Raw genomic sequence first — 17,247 nt, 5'->3', positions numbered from 1 at the left:
CCCAGCTCCCACCTCCGCTCCTACTGCCCTGCCCACCAGCCCCCCTCGCCCCCACCTCAGCCCAGACGTGGTCTCCCTGTTTGAAAGGATCTCAGGGAAGGTGGTAGCACGAGGCCTGGGCTCTACCCCCAACCTGCTATGTGACCTTGGTGAAGTCTCCAGACCCCTCCAGGCCTCAGTTTCCTCATCTCTAAAATGGGACTGGGGTTGCCTCTGCAGAGGGTTATTGAGAGGCTGGGCTAAGCTACAGACTTGACTGGCACTAGCTGGAGGGGCTACTCCAAATCTCCAGCCTGTGAGACCCAGTGTCCTTAACAGCCCACGTGCCAGCAGACATGATTTTGGTGGCAGCACCCCATCCGGGTCAAAAGGAAGCCCCCTCGGCCCTGGCCCAGCCCAGAGCCTGAACCCCAACTCCACCCCACCTGCTCCCACCCTGCTCAGATCTAGAGACAGGGAGGCAGGGTGGGGTATAAGCATGGAGCCCTAGAAGGCCCTAGCTCGGAATCCCATGATCCCCTCCCACGGCAGCCTAGTGAAGGTCCACAGAAGAGCAGACCTCTGCATCTCCCCATATCTTCACCTCACCCCTCTGAGACGGGGAAACGAGGCCCAGAGAGACGAAGCCACTTATCCCAAGTCACACAGCACCCCTCCCAGGCTAATCAATTCTCCCAGCTGTCCCCAGTCTCATCTTGGACCCACGTGCACCTCCAATGTCACTACATGGCTCTATTTACTGAGCAATTACTACAGATGAGCTGCAGAGCTTTAGTGCACTTATCCATGATGACAGCTCTACTGGATGGGCACTGCTGTTGCCCATCATATACTTTCTCTGGAAACTGAGGCCCTGAGGAGGAGTGGAGAGGGCTGCTGCATGAGGAGAGGGGAAGGGATTTGAACTCTATCCATCCAAGGGTTCAGGGTCTAAGCTGTGAGCCACTGCCTTCCCTGCCTCCCTCCCATCAGCTGCTGCTTTGTGACTCTAATGAGTCACTCCACTCTCCAAGCCTTGGTGTTCCCTTCACTGCTATAGGGTCAGCAGTGGTGACTCAACTAGCCACCAGGGCACTCCCAGAAGTGGCCCGAAGTGGCTCTGGACACTCTAGGCTTGGCCTCCATGGGGATACTTCTGAGAACGGGAGACTAGACAGACTGAATCGCTGACTCTGCTCAGGGCACCCCACCCCACCTGCCCCAGGTGCCCCGCACTCACACAGGCTGTGTGCACTGCCGCTCGGCGCTCTGCACGCCCACGCCACAGCTCCGCGAGCAGAGGGACCAGGCGCTCCAGCCAGACCAGCCACCGTCCACAGCCTCGGGCTGGAAGCCCACGGGAACACACTCCCCATTCAGACACCACTACCAAGACAGACAAATGCAGAGCAAGCCCACTCCAAGCTCCTCACCCTAGTGAGAACAAGGTGGGTGGAAGGCCTGGAAGGGCCCAGAGGGGAGGACCCCAAGGGCTGGGGGAGGCCCCCTTCCAGTCACCAAGACACAGGCCCCACAGTGGACTTGAACAAAGAATAAAATAGAGCCCACATGCTGACTCTCCGAGGTGGAGGCACCTTGGAGAACTGCTCAGTCAAGCTCTGTCCCAAAGCCTCCATTCTGCAGATGGGGACTCGGGCCAGAGAGGGCTGGGGGTCGGCAGAGAGCACAGGTGAGTCTGTGAACCAAGGCTGAGCCCAGAGCATGGACGCAGCAGGTGACCCACCTGCTCTGCAGCTGGACTGGGGCTCCCCTACCTTGCTCTCCCCACAGCTGGTACCATCCACAGCTGCATCCAGCTTGGAGTGACAGGTGGTCCCCACGGAGCACCAGAGGGTGTGGCAGACGTTCTGCAAGGAGGAGTGCAAAGGCCACACCCTCACCTCCTCCCCTACGCCTCCACCTGCCCTACCCCCTCGCTGCCTCCTCGAGTCCCCTGGGAACCCCTCCTCGGGGCTGGCACATTCTGTAGGTGGAAGCCCCAGAGGTCCCTCCTTATCTTTCCCCAGACTCGGATTTGTGGCTCAGCGCAGTCCCCAGCTCACCCACACCTCTCCAGCTCCAGCCCCCCATCTGGAGACACCCTGATTAGAAGCTGCAGGGTCTCTGACATGCCCGTGGCCACCACTTTGGGCGATCTTCCCCAGGACCTGACAGTAGAGGTTTTATTTTACCTCATACAATCCAGCTCCAGTAGGTGAGTATTAGTTGCTCAGTCATGTCTGACTCTTTGCGACCCTGTTGACAATAGCCCACCAGGCTCCTCTCTCCCTGGAATTCTCCAGGCAAGAATACTGGAGTGGGTTGCCGTTCCCTTCTCCAGGGGATCTTCCCCACCCAGGGGTCGAACCTGGGTTTCCTGCATTGTAGGCAGATTCTTTACCAACTGAGCCACAAGAAAATCCCAGTAGGTAAGGGGCTTGCCTGAAGTCCCACCGTTGGTGAATGGCCCACCCAGAATGCAGACCTGGATCCAGGGCCGCCCAACCCGAGGCCTCGCCCACAGGCCACTATGTCTCATGGGCATATGTGTAGACCGAGCCTGGCTGGGAGGGGTCTGCAGGCTGCTGAGGGCTGCCCCCGACCCCACTCACGTCCATGTCATCGCAGAAGGCAGAGTAGGCCCCGTACTGGAGGCGGCACTGGTGGCCCACATCGTAGAGGACGCCAGGCGGTATGGAAGGGAAGTCGATGACATCCTTGGCGGGAGAGTCATCCAGGCACAGGCCCCACCCACGGCTGCAGAGATGGGACAAAAATGTGGGGTAAGGGGCTGCCTGTCCCCTGGGGCTCTAAAGGGAGCAGCCTGAGAGACCCATCAAGGAGGCCTCACCAGTCCAGGAGGGCAGGAGAGGTGGGAAGGGGCTTAAAGGTTTAAACTGAATAGGAAAACTCCAGCCTCCTTACTCACCCAGCCTGTTTTTTGACATAACCTAGCATGAAAGGCTCCCAGTCTTTCCCATCTATTTCCAGAGCACTCCAGCTGTTTAAATAACTCATCCCACCCCCCAGGGCTAGGCCTCTCCACAAACCATCCATTCTACTCCCAACAGTCTCCCCACTCCTCCACTGTGGGGCCTCCCCCTCAAGATCCAGCCCAGAGGCCCTTCCCTCTGAAGTCTTCTGGACCCCTAAGCCCACATGTGACCCTGCTCAGAGTGCCTGTAGCCTCCCCTGCTCAGTCCAGGATCTGCAGAGTATCACATCACAGCTGATACGACAGCCCTCCACCTCAGGTTGGGACCAAGGGGATCGGTGTGAGGACCAAGGCCTGCAGGTGGCCCCTGCCTGGCCACCCACCTGGGAGACAGCCCAGGGGCAGCCCTGCCTGCCAGCTTCTGTTGCTCCCTTATTTCCTCCTGTGCCCCTCCTGGCAGCAACAGGAGGAAAGCAGAATCTGTGGGACTTGAGGTCCCAGGCTAAACAGCTTGGGGGAGACAGAAACCCCCTGGTCTTCCAGGCTGGGAGGCTGGAGGGTGGCTGGTGCCGGATCAGGGAGCCAGGACGAGCTGGTCCAGGTTAGGATGGAGGGAGGCAGGGGGAAGAAGGGCAGAGCTGATGGATGCTGGGGTCTCGCCAGGTGGGAAGGAGGAGACACAATGGGCCACGGAGGGGCTGCAGAACATGGAGGGGTTGAGAAATAGGCCAACGTGCAGGCCCGAATGGGGAGAGGCGGGGGGGCAGTCAGTCCCTGGGATCTGGGAGTCCAGATTTCAGAGAAGCTGCATTCCCTGGCCAGGGAGGGTGGTCCGTGTGGTCTCCCAAGGACGCTGGGTGGTGGCAGGGCCCAGGCTCCACCCAGAGCCTCAGTCACTAGACTCCTGCTGAGGACTCTGGGGGCCCCTCTCCACCTAGAATCACCTGGACCCTTTGTGTCAGCTGGAAACAGACCCTTTAAGATGGGCATGGGGCATATGAGCAGGTGTGGGACCCAGTCTTCTGCCCTAGATGACTGCAGGCCAGGCTGGCTCTGGCTGCTGAATGGGAACTCTCTCATCTGCTCCTTACAACCCCCAAGCAGAAAACTCTACTACCACTGTTTCCTAACACATCCAGGGTCCATGGCAGTGCGTCATGTGCCCTGGGTCATGTAGGGGGGCAGCGATGGTCAGGATGTGATGCCAGCCAGGCTGCCAGCCTGCGTGTCCTCTTGCTGGGCTGCCCTAAGTGAAAAGCTCCTCCCATCCGATCATGAGCCTGCCTCAAACACTTTATCTCAAATAGAAGTTCTAAACCACGGCAGCTGAGGTCTGGCAGGGAGCAAGGAGGTTTCTGATTGCTAGCCTCATCCTGGGCTCCCTGGTCCTGCAACCTGGGGCTGAACATCAGCTGAGGGGTGTAGGGGTAGGGGTGTGTGTGTGTGTGTCTGTGTAGGGTCAACCTGGCCCTGGGGCTCCTTTTCGTCTGGTAGGACACAATTTAAGATGTGACTGGGGGGTTTACCCACTCCGCTGATTCAGACCCAGCCGGGGGCTCCTCTGACTGGGGTCCAACATGCCTCAGCCCCACACTAGTAGGTCCTGGGGCACACCCAGCCCTTCAGTTTTCCAGCCAGGACCCAGAGTGATGACATGCCGGGTATCCAGCTCCTTTGAGCCTGCTGCTGGAAAGCCAGGCAGCAACAGTCTCTCAGGACCATCTTATACGTGTGTGAGGCTGGGGGGATCCAGTGGGGGGTGGGGTGTCTTTGTAGGACCCACACCAGAATCAGAGCCACATTCTGGCCCAGATGCTGACCAGGGAGTCAGAAACCCAAGTTCTACTCTGCCCAGTTTCAGATGCTGTGTGGCCTTGGGCCATCCCTCACCCTCTCTGAGCCTTCACATTCTCATCTACAAGAGGCTGAGGCAGCTTATGTGATCCCAAGCAACAGAGGTATAAATAGCAGCATCTACTTGGGAAAAGTTACACGGGCGGGTGGCCGACAGCCGGCCCTTCCTTCCTCTGGTTGGCTCGCCGCCAGGCTCCCGATACACAACAGCCCTTCCCCTCTAATTATAGCAGGGCTGGGGAGCCCCACATGGGGTCAGAGCAGACAGTGAATGGCTCCAACCTCAAGGACGGCAAGGAGCTACCCATCATCTGGGAGAGACCTGTGTGCCCCCTCCCCTCCCCACCGCTGGGGGCTGGTCGTGGAGTTGCCGGATGCTGGAGATAAGGGCTGATCAGGCCTGCCTCTCTCCCTGTGGAAATCCCGGCTGCAAAGACATGAGCGAGCAGGGCCTTCCCTGCCTGGCCCCAGGTCTAAGTAGTAGCTCATGAAAAGAGAAGTCCCTTATGAAACAGCAGGGTCCCTTAAATCAACGCTCAGCCCAGAAAGGCTCTTCGGGTTCTTCAGGTTGACCTCTTAGACTGGGCACTGAACAGTCTCGTCAAAACATTCCTCTAGTCTGACTACCACCTCCTGAAGATTCTCCATCCCACCCACGTTTCCCCACTGTCAGCCCTGGACCACGCCATGCACCCACCTAGAGCATCCTTCTTCCTCATGATGCTCCCTTAGTCCTAGAGAGCAGCTCTGGGGCTCCTTCTCAGAGAGGATGTCTTGCCTCTCTCCAGATTCCCACAGAACCCCACAGGGCTGCCCTCCTCAGGGGGTGAGGGGCTTGAAGACAGGGGCACTGCCTCCCCTACCACTTTCCCTTCAGCACAGTTTGAGATCAAGTGGGATTCGCTAACATCTGGGTCTGTGCGGCCTGATGAGCATCTATTTGCAGGAAGCAAAGGAGTGTCGTGTCCAGTGGGGAATGGGGAGTGGTCTGAGTGCCTCTGAGATGCCATCAAATCCTGGAAACACCGCCAGACCCTGCTTGGTGCCTTCCTTCTGTGAATCTTGCCCTTCCGGCCCCCATCCTGTCTAGGTGGGGCCTGTCCTGTCTTCCGTCCACCTCCAGCAAGGAGACTAAGGGCAGAAGGGCTGGGGGACAGGTTGGTATGACACCCTCCATCCCAGCACCCGCTCCTGCCTGGCCCTCTGGGATGAAGAGGGGAGAGTGCGGCCACCCTTGGGAAGAGGAACTTCCCCTCCCTCCCCAGCTCCCTTCATTGGCCACGTGTCTCTCTCTCTGCCAGCATTCTGTCCAGCTCTTCTTGGTGCCAAGGTTCTAGAAGGCCCTGGCTGGCTCAGGCTCTGGCCTTCTCCTCCCACCCTCGCCCCGGGCCCCAGGGCAAGTCCCTTATGCAATCCAGCAGCCAAATGAAGACAGAGATGCATGTGTCTGTCTGTCCTGAAGCACCGTGCTGGGCAGCACCATGGGCGGGGCCAGCTGGAAAAAACCCTCAGGGTGCTGCAGGGGCGGCTGCTCTTCTGATTTCCCAGCCCTTCTCTCATTTTCAGCCCCCAAGTCGGGAGGTGACAGACCCTTGGGATCATTTTCTACCAGGCTCTCCCTGCCGGGCCACTTCCCTGCTTCAGCTCCTTATCACATCGCTTGTAGCAGCGCTAACAGTCACCAGGCACTGAACGCAAACCATGTGGCCAGCGCTGTGCTACACACGTCACATGCCTCCTCATTTAATTCTCAGAGCAACCCGGGACACGGTCCCTTCATTATCCCCGGTCTTTGAGGCTGAAGGGTTAGTGTAACTTGTCTGCCAACATGGGTAGATGCCTGGGCCAGAGTCCAGGGTATTAAACATCAAAGTCAACTCTTCCCTGCTTCTAGTCCCCCTCTCCACCCAATAATCCCTCTTCTATCAGAAGCCAGGATCCTCGCTCTCATGTCCACAATGAACCTGGTCATGTCCCTGCTTAAAGCCCTGTGAATGGACTTCTAGAAAAACATGGCCCATTGAGCAGATACAGAGTTATTTCCACTCCCTTCCAGAACCCCACTAAGATGATAGGAAAGAAATAAACAAGGCATAAATCCACAAAGGGGCAAGGGAGAGGTGATGATGGCAGATGAAAAATGTCAGCAAAATTCTAGAAGCTGGAAAGCAGATGATCAAGTAGCAGCTGACTTACTGCAGCACTGAACGCTGAGAGCCAGTCATGCAGAGAGAAACCACCCAGAAGAGGGACACTGGAAATGCTCAGGAAACCTGAGGGACCCCTGGAGGCCTGGGTGCCAGGAAGACTGAGGACAAGAGCTGGGCGCAAAGTCTGTAAGACGTCATCAGAGCCCAGATCCCCTTCCCAACCGTCTGGAGCAGGGCCATGACCACCTCCCTGCCTGGCAGAGGACTGGGCTCACTCTCTGGAGAGGGTGGTCCAGGAGATCTGGCCCAGGAACACCAGGCAGACCCGAGGCAGAGGGGCCCACAGAGAAAAGGACGAGCGAGAGTCTGCACAAGGAAAGCGGGGACAACCACCAAGCTCCTTCCCCATCCGGGTGCCAGAATGCTGCAGTCAGACTTCCACCTTCCAGGAAAAGACTAGAGAATGCCTCTCTGGAGCGAAATCACTCAGAAAAATGACCCTAGATACTGACATTTGAAGACACCCCAAAGAAACAGCTCCATCCCAACCAGCCCCTCAGCGGGGACTTAAATAGTGCTGCCTAGCCCACAGCCCTCCCGATGGGCAGCCCAGCGCCTCCTTCCACAGAGGCAGTACAGCCACGCCATCTCGAGAAAACCCCTCACGTGAAAGACAGGGCCTAAAAAATAATGCAAAGAAAAGAAAGATATCTCAGGGAGTAAAAGAAAAAACAAATAATAACTTCAACAAGGTAAGATGCTGTACCCACGAAACTAGAACAGGATAATAAAAAGGAATATTTAGCAAATAAGAAATTTCACGAAGTTAAAAGTACAATAGGAAAAAAATTTTTAATGTAATAGAAAGCTTGTAAGGCAAAGATAAGGATGTCTTTCAGAAAACAGAATGAGTCAGAAAAAAGTTTAAAAGTGTAAAAAAAAAAAAAAAGAAAGAAAGGGAGAGAACAGCTGAATATTAAGGGTTCCAGAAGGAGAAAATGAGAGATGATTATCAAATAAATAAGAATATTTCCAAGAACTGAAGGACTTGAGTTTTTAGACTAAAAGGGCCTAGCAAGTGCCTCCCCCCATCACCACCCCATGGTAAATCAAGGCACATAATTGCAAAAGTTCAGATCACCAAGAGAAAAAGACAGAGACACAGACCAAGGGAAAAAAAGAGAGACAGAGTATTCTGCATGGGAATCAGACTGGTATGAGACTTGTCAACAGCAGTGTTGGAAGCTAGAAAACAAAGGAAAAACACCTTTGAAGTTCTGAGGGAGAAATTTAACTTGGAAGTTGCTATCAAAAGATCAATCAGGTATGAGGGAAGAACAAAGAAAAGCAAACATTTTAAGACGAGCAAATCTATGCATCTCTTCTCAGAAGGCTACCTGAGGATATGCTCCACCAAAACAAAGAAGTAAATCCCTCTAAAAAAGGTAGCATGAGACCCAGGAAACAGGAAGATCTTGCATGATAATCTTGAGAAGTGGAAATCATCTGGGTTAGACGAGAGCAGGAGAGAGCAGGAGGACAGAGGGATGTCGAGGGGTATGTCCAGGAAAGAAGTGAACTGTGAGAGGACACGGGAGGGACTGCCTTTGGCAAAACTGGATTCAGAGACATTTCGCAGAATTGTTGCAGGATATAGAAGACTTAGAGAAGCAAAAGGAACTAGGCAAATACAGTGGTTCTTAAAAAGAAAATCATTTTGTTACAATGCTTGGTTTGGCATTATCTATACAACAACAATAAAGAAAACAGTAGACATGGATTTAATCAAGATATGCTAGCATGATATTGGGATGTGGTGGCAGGGGTCGGGGAGCAAATGTGGGCAGGAAGTGACACAAGGGGCTAAATTCCAACCTTCCATTGTACAAGTCATCAGGTGATATCTAAACTGAAAAACCAAGAAACAGCACTCTAGGAAGACTTTCCGGAAATATGAAAGTAAATAAGGCAAGAAAAGTGAAAAAGAATGAAAAGTTGAAAGCTGCTGCCTAAAGAACATAGGAGGGGGAAGCATACAGCCGGTGATTTAAAGCTCTCCTATCGCCATCTTGAACTCAGTGTTTTTGAACTTGTGATTTGTTAAGGAGGTTCTAATGGGACAAGAGGCATTTGCGTGAGGAGATACATGATATCTGAGTCCACTGTTCCTTGCCACCTCATGAGCAGAGTCCCAGTGGATCCACAATGCAGAGAATTCATTGAGACTCTAAGAAAATGCAAGATAAGTGTATTATGTCTAAGACAGCCCCAGAGGCCACACTTGGCACTTGAACCAGAACTTCCTTCAAATGCAGAAAGAAGGTATGATATCTTAGGAAACACAAATGACCAAGGAACCCCATCATCTTTGCTATTTGAGTTGCTTCCTTGTATCATCCAATTACTGCATTGAAAATGATGGGCTAGAAGGAAATGTAAAGATGGATCCATTTCCTCTCAGTTCTTCCTCAAACATCAGTAAGCCAAGGCAGAGAGTGCTGGGAAAATGTGCACATATTACCAAGTGAAATAAAACCAGTCAAATTAGTCTTGTGCTCTCTATCAAGAGTTCTAATAAATATGAGGTATGAAATATGAATTGTGTCATTTTGGTGACTCCACATATTAGTTTGATGTGCCTATATCTGCATTTAAAAATTGGCACTTTATAAGTAAAGATGAGTGGTAAAACAGGCTAATCATTTAAAAATAGAGACTGAAAAAAGAAAGAAAATAAAAACAATAGAAAAGATCAACAAAACAAAGATCTGGTTCTTTGAAAAGACAAACAAAATTGATAAACCTTTAGCCAGACTCATTAAGAAAAAAAGAGAGAGGGCCAAAATCAGAAATGAAAAAGAAATTACAAGTGATACCAGAGAAATACAAAGGATCATAAGAAACTACTAAAAACAACTATATGCCAATAAAATGAGCAATCTAGAAGGAACAGACAAATCCCTATATAGAAATATATAACCTCCTAGGACTGAACCAGGAAGAAACAGAAAACATGAACAGACAAATTACCAGTAATGAAATTGAATCAGGAAATAAAAACAAAAAACTCCCAACAAACAAAAGTCCAGGACCAGATGGCTCCGCAAATATTTAGAGAAGAGTTAACACCTTTTCTTCTCAAACTATTTCAAAAAATTTCAGAGGAAAGAACACTTCTGAACTCATTCCACAAGGCATCACCCTAACATCAAAACCAGACAAAGACATCAAAAAGAAAAGAAAATTACAAACTAATACCACTGATGAATACAGAAGCAAAAATTCTCAACAACATATTATCAATCAGAACCTAACAATCATTAAAAGGATCACACACTGTGATCAAGTGAGATTTATCTCAGAAATGAAAGGATGATTCAATGTCTGCAAATCAATCAAGGTGATACACCATATTAACTGAAGAATAAAAGCCATATGATCACCTCTATAGATGCAGAAAAACCTTTTTACAAAATTCAAACATTTATGATTAAAAAAAAAAACCCTCCAAAAAGTGGGAATAGAGAGAATATCAGTTCAGTTGCTCAGTCGTGTCCATCTCTTTGTGACCCCATTGGCTGCAGCATGCCAGGCTTCTCTATCACCAATGCCCGGAACTTGCTGTTATGTCCATCGAGTTGGTGGTACAACTCAACATAATGAAGACCATAAACAACAAATCCATTGCTAACATCATACTCAATGGTGAAAAGCTGAATGTATTCCCTCTAAGATCAGGAACAAGACAAGGATGCCCACTCTCTCCACATTTATTCAACATAGTACTGGAAGTCTCAGCCACAGAAATCAGACAAGAAAAAGGAATAAAAGGAATTCAAATTTAAAAAAAGAAAACAGGCACTGTTTGCAGATGGGAAGACACTATACACAGAAAAATCTTTAAGATGCCACCAAAAAAACTACTAGAGCTCATCAATGAATTTGGTAAAGCTGCAAGATACAAAATTAATATAAAGAAATCTGTTGCATTTCTATACAGTAACAATAAATTATCACACAAAAATTAAGGAAAGCAATTTACCATCACATCAAAAAGGATAAAATATCTAGGAATAAACCTACTTAAGGAGGTAAAAAACTTGTACCCAGAAAATAAGACACTAATGAAAGAAATTGAAGATGGCACAAACAGATGGAGAGATACATCATGTTCATAGGTTAGAATCAGTATTGTTAAAATGATCATACTATCAAAGGCAATCTACAGATTCAGTGCAATCTCTGTCAAAATACCAATGGCATTTATCACAGAACTAGAATAATTTTAGACTTTGTATGGAAACACAAAAGACCTCAAATAGCCAAAATAATCTTGAGAAAGAACAGAGCTGGAGATATCACACTCATTGACTGCAGACTATACTACAAAACTACAGTAATCAAAACAGTATGGTACTGGGATAGTAATTAAGATGGTAGAGTAGAAGGACGTGGAACTCAGCTTCTGCCTCAAATACATTAAAAATATATCTACATATGAAATAATTCTCACAGAATACCTACTGAACACTAGCTGTGCTGTGCTAAGTTGCTTCAGTCATGTCCGACTCTTTGCAACCCTATGGACCATAGTCCTCCAGGCTCCTCTGTCCTTGGGACTCTCCAGGCAAGAATACTAGAGTGGGTTGCCATGCCCTTCTCTAGGGTATCTTCCTGACCCAGCGATTGAACCCAGCTCTCTTATGTCTCCTGCATTGGCAGGCAGGTTCTATACCACTAGTGACACCTGGGAAGCCCCACCGAACACTAGCAGAAGACCTCAAACACCTGAAGGGACAGGAAAGATCTCCACATAACTGGGTAAGATGATCGGGGGAGGAGGAGAAAGGGAAGCAGAATGCAACCTGCACCCCTGGGAGGGAACAGTAAAAGAGGACAGGGTCCTGCACCCTGGGAAGCCCCCTCACCTTCAGGAAGATCAACGGGGACAGAAAGGGAGCTACGCAGGCTCAGAGGAGAGTATAACACCTGGTTTGTGGCAGGCAGAACAGAGACCTATATAGACAATGCCACCAGCCTGCACGCTCCAGCCTGAGACAAGCATCCTACGGTATGGGCAGGGGCTGGTGCTGAAACTTGGGGTTTACAGGACAGATCTGGAAGAAGGACTGGTGTTGGCTGTGTGGAAGTAGCCTGAAGTGGCTGGAATGTGGTACAGATACAACCAGGTTGTCTGCAGAAAAAGCCTGGGCCCACCACAGAAGCAATGTGCCACAATAAAGTGGCATGTGAAGGGAGGGGCAGGGCTGCCCTTGCAGCTTCTTTCTCCATGCCCCAGCTGCCACCTGGGTGGGCTCCAGCCTGGGTGAGTCCACATAACCCAAACACTGCCTTGGCTGGCTCCGATGCTCCAGCCACCACCTGGGCAGGCTATCACACCCTAGCCACCACCTCAGTGGGCTCCCATGCACCAGGTGCCAGTGAGTTTCCCATGCACAGAGGTGGGGCTGAAATCATAGGTAAGCCCTAGGGACCACATAACTTATAAAGCAGGGCTGAAATCTCTCCCTGGCTGTGTGAGCTGAAGATTTACACCTCTGCTGCCAGCTTGGTAAATTCAGCACCTGCAGGACATTCAAGCAGACAGTGGGTGCTCCTGTGGCTGGGAGGTCTGGCCTTAGGAGTTGTGGGTTTTGTGGGCACACGCTGTGGGGCCGGGCCAGGCCGGGATCTGAGCTGCCTCCATAGCTCCCTCAGCAAGTCCATGTACATGATTACTGCAGTCCTGGGACCTGACTTCTTGGATCTGTGCTGGAGGCCTTGTGAAAACAACACCTGAGAAACACCAGGGTTGACTGCTGGCATTCCCATGGTTGAGGCGGGGCCAAGGGCAGTGCCAACAGTGGACTTTTGATCCCCCACAATGGGTGATGTAATAGAGCATGCTCATCAGTGGACAGTTCTGGCAGAGCAAAACTCAGTGGCTCCTCCGCCAGTGGGAGTGCTCCAAACTCACCTACCTTGCTCTGCAGCTCAGAAACACAACTCAGAAATGGATATGGGGGCTTCTACTCCAGTAATTAGGGAGCAGTTGAACAGGGCAGTGACAAACACAGAGCAGAGGAGGCTCTGCTCAACATCCAATGCAGGCTCTGAAGACAACACCAGTCACACCTCCTATTCAAGGGGATAATGGCCAGCACACACTAAGGAAAGAGGTGGTAAGCATCCTACTAAAAACAGTCCTTGCACCAAAAATATTAAACCCACTCAGGCTACACAGCCTCCCACACGAAAACAGCCTTCTGAGACTACAACAGATTATGGTTTCTCCTAAACTCATAGAGCAAGAGAAATACAGGTAAAATGAAGAAGCAGAGGGACCATGCCAAATTAAAAGATTAAGATAATTCTCCCAAGAAAAACAATGAAACAGATTTCTTCAGTCTAATAGACACTCAGTTTAAAAAGAAGATACTGAGAATATTGAAGGAATTAAGAAGGATTATTGATAGAAATGCAAGTTACAGTAAAAAACGAATTAGAAATTATAAAAAGGAATCAAGAAAAAAATAGAGAACTCATTTGTCAAGATGAAAGCTAAGCTAAAGGCAGTGAGTAGCAGAATGAATAATGCAGAACAAATATGTGATCTGGAAGATAAAATAATGTAAATCACCCAATCAGAACAGCAGACAGAAAGCAAAACCAAAAAATTGAAGCAATATAATAAGAGTCTATGGGATAACACAGAGTGTGCCAATCTACACATAACAGGGCTCCCAGAAGGAGAAGAAAGAGCAAAGAGGACTAAAAATGGTATTTGAAGAAATTATGGTTGAAAACTTTCCAAACCTGAAGGAGACAGATATCCAGGTTTAGGAAGCACAGAGGGTTCCAAACAAAATGAATCCAAACAGACCTACAACCAAGACATATTTCAATTAAAACAGTAAAAGTTCAAGAGAGAATTCTAAAGGCATCAAGAGAAAAAGAGTTAAATTACAAAAGAACCCCCATGAGGATGTGAACTGATTTCTCTACAGAAATGTGGCAGGCCAGATGAGAATGGCAAGATACATTCAAAGTCCTGAAAGAGAAAAATCTGCAACCTAGGATACTCTACACAGCAAAATTATCATTTAGAATAGAAGGAAAGAAAGAATTTCCCAGACAAGTAAAAACTAAAAGAATATAGCAATACTAAATGTATAATAAAGTAAATATTGAAAGGTCTTCTCTAAATAGAAGACTCTGTAAGGAAAATCACAATTAGAAAGTAAATCACTTAAATAAGCCAGTACATAGATCTAAAAAAAAAAAAAAAAAATTTCTGTGAAAGAGATGATAACCACAATTAACAATAAAAGGATGAAATGAAGATGTAAAAGAGGACATCAAAATCCTAAAATGTTGGCGATAAGAGTAAGAAAATGTAGATTTTTTTTTTTTCTAGAATCTGTTTGAGACTATATGACTATCAGTCTAAAGCAAGTAGATACAGGAAGTGGTTAACATACCTGAAAAACAGGGTGACCACAAATCAAAAACATAGAGTCACAAAAAGCAAAAACCAAAAAGCAGCACAATACTAGAGAAAATTATCAAACAAAAAGGAAGGAACCAAAGGAAAAACAAAATGGAAGAAAGAAAGGGTCAAAGAAGAAATATAAAGTCAATGGGGAAACAAAGTTTAAAATGGCACTAAAACATATCTGTAAATAATTACCACAAACATCAATAGGCTAAATGTCCAATCAAAATACACAGAGTAGGAGACTGATTTAAAAATAAAAAACAAGAAAACAAGGGACTGCAATATGCTGCCTGCAAGAGATTTACATTAGGGCAAAGGCAACACAGAGCGAAAGTGAGGGAATGGACAAAGAGATTTCACGCAAAAAGAAACGACAAGCAACACAGGTCACAACACTCATATCAGAAAAAACAGACTTTAAAACAAAGGTTATAAGCAAATAAGACATAGAAGCAATCTAAGTGAACACTGACAGATGAATGGATTAAGATCAGATGTGTGTTTATATATATATATGTGTCGTATACACACACAAACAAAATGAAATACTATTCCTCCAGAAAAAGGAGCGCAAGAATGCCATTTGCAGCAACATGAAGGAGCTGGAGATTATCATACCAAGTGAAGTCAGAGAAAGACAAATATCATACAATATTATGTGTGGAATATAAAAAAGTGATACAAATGAATTTATTTATACAACAGAAACAGACTCATAGACATAGAAAACAAACATATAGTTACCAAAGGAAAAGGTTTGGCAGGGAAGGATAACTTAGGAATTTGGGAGTAACACACATACATTACTATATATAAAATAGATAAACAACAAGGACCTACTGTATAGCACAAGAACCTATATTCAATATTTGATAATAACATATAGGAAAAAAATCTGAAAAAGAATATATATATTCATATATAAGTGTGTGTGTATATATATATAAAACTGAATCACTTTGCTGTACACTTGAAGCTAACACATTGTAAATCAAGTATACATCAATTAAAAATAAATATAAACAAAAACAAAGGTTATAAAGAAATATACTACATAATGATAAAAGGATCAATATAAGGAGAGGATATTACACTTTTCAACATACATGTACCCAATCTAGGAGCACTCAAATACACGAAACACTAACAGACATAAAAGGAAAAACTGATGGGAATACAAGAATAGTAAAAGACTTTAACAATGGTCACATCAACAGACAGATCTTTGAGACAGAAATATCAATAAGGCAAGAGATACTAAATGATAAAACATAACAGTTACACTTGATATTTTCAAGATATTACATCCAAAAAAGGGAAAATATACATAATTTTCAAGTGCATGTGGAACATTCTCTAGGACTGACCACATGCTAGGGCACAAAATAAACCTCAACTAAGAGTATAGAAATCATTTCAAGCATCTTTTCTGCCCACAGTGACACAGAAATCAACCACAGGAAAACAAATAAGAAAAAACCAATTACATGAAGAATAAACAATATGTTACTAAAAAACCAGTAAGTCAACAATGAAATCAAAAGGAAATTTAAAACCTTTGAGGGAAATGACAATGAAAACACAACCATAATAAATCTATATGAGATGCAGCAGAAAAACAGTTCGTAGAGGGAAGGTCATAGTGATAAAGGCCTTTTTAAAGAAACAAGACAAATCTCAAATAAACAACCTAACCCATCATCTAGAAGAATTAGAAAAGAGAAAACAAAACCTAAAGCCAGCAGAAGGAAGGAATTAATAAAGGTCAGAGAGAAAATAAAAATTGTTTTAAAAAGTAGGGGGAAAAAAAACCAATGAAACCAAGAGCTGGTTCTTTGAAAGGGTAAACAAAATTAACAAACCTCTGGCCATGCTCACCAAGAAGACAGAAGACATAAACAAAATAAGAAATGAAAGGGGAGAAATCACAATCAGTACTGCAGAAGTATGAGCAATTATATGCCAACAAAGTCTACAACTTAGAAGAAACGGACAACTTTCTAGAAGAATACAGCCCACCAGAGCAGAATCAAAAAGAAACAGGATAGACTGGTCACTCAAAGTAAAATAGCACTTGTAATCTATAAAAACAACAACTCCCTACAAACAAGAGCCCAGGACCAGATGGCTTCACAGGTGAATTCTACCAAACATACAAAGAAAAACTTATACCAATCCTTCTCAAACCCTTCCAAAAGACTGAAGAGGACGGAAAACTCCCAAAGACATTCTATGAAGCCACCATCAACCCAATACCAAAACCAAAGACAATACCAAAAAAGAAAATTACAGATCAATACTTCTGGTGAATATTAGATGCAAAAATTCTCAAGAAAATATTAGCAAACCAAAACCAACAACACATAAAAAAAACATCATGCACCATGGTCAAGGAGGATTCATCCCAGGGTCACAAGGATAGTTCAGCACATGCAGGTCAATATGACACACACATCAACAGAAGGCAAAAACCACATGATCACCACAATAGATGCAAAAAAAGCACTTTATAAAATTCAACATCCACTCACGACACAAGTCCTTACAAAAGTGGGTATAGAGGGAATATATCTCAACATAACGAAAGCTATTAATATTTATGACAAACCCACAGCCAATATAATATTCAACAGTGAAAAGCTGAAAGTCTTCCCATGAAAATCTGAAACAAGACATGTATGCCCACTCTTATTACTTCCATTCAATATAGTATTGGAAATCCAGCTGCAGAAATCTGATAAGAAAAATAAATAAAAGGTATTCAAATTCAGAAGGAAGAGGTAAAATTGTTATCATCTGCAGATGACATGATAGTATACACAGAAAATCCA

The 17,247-nt window shown here is 46.7% G+C and overlaps 1 protein-coding gene across 1 annotated transcript in view; it reads right to left on the bottom strand.

The window, feature by feature from the left end:
• Positions 1-17,247, bottom strand: part of ADAMTS7 (ADAM metallopeptidase with thrombospondin type 1 motif 7) — a 57,587-nt gene that overhangs the window by 13,961 nt on the left and 26,379 nt on the right. Inside the window, exons 9-11 of the mRNA XM_027957147.2 lie at positions 2,592-2,736; positions 1,755-1,847; positions 1,220-1,365 (exon numbers count right to left, since the gene is read on the bottom strand). Coding sequence (XP_027812948.2) covers positions 1,220-1,365; positions 1,755-1,847; positions 2,592-2,736 — 384 coding nt within the window. The remainder of the gene's footprint in view (positions 1-1,219; positions 1,366-1,754; positions 1,848-2,591; positions 2,737-17,247) is intronic.

The sequence above is a fragment of the Ovis aries genome, chromosome 18, assembly GCF_016772045.2.
Source record: "Ovis aries strain OAR_USU_Benz2616 breed Rambouillet chromosome 18, ARS-UI_Ramb_v3.0, whole genome shotgun sequence".
NCBI lineage: Eukaryota > Metazoa > Chordata > Mammalia > Artiodactyla > Bovidae > Ovis > Ovis aries.
Note: the sequence above shows the minus strand (reverse complement) of the source record. Positions and strands in the feature narration are given on the sequence as shown.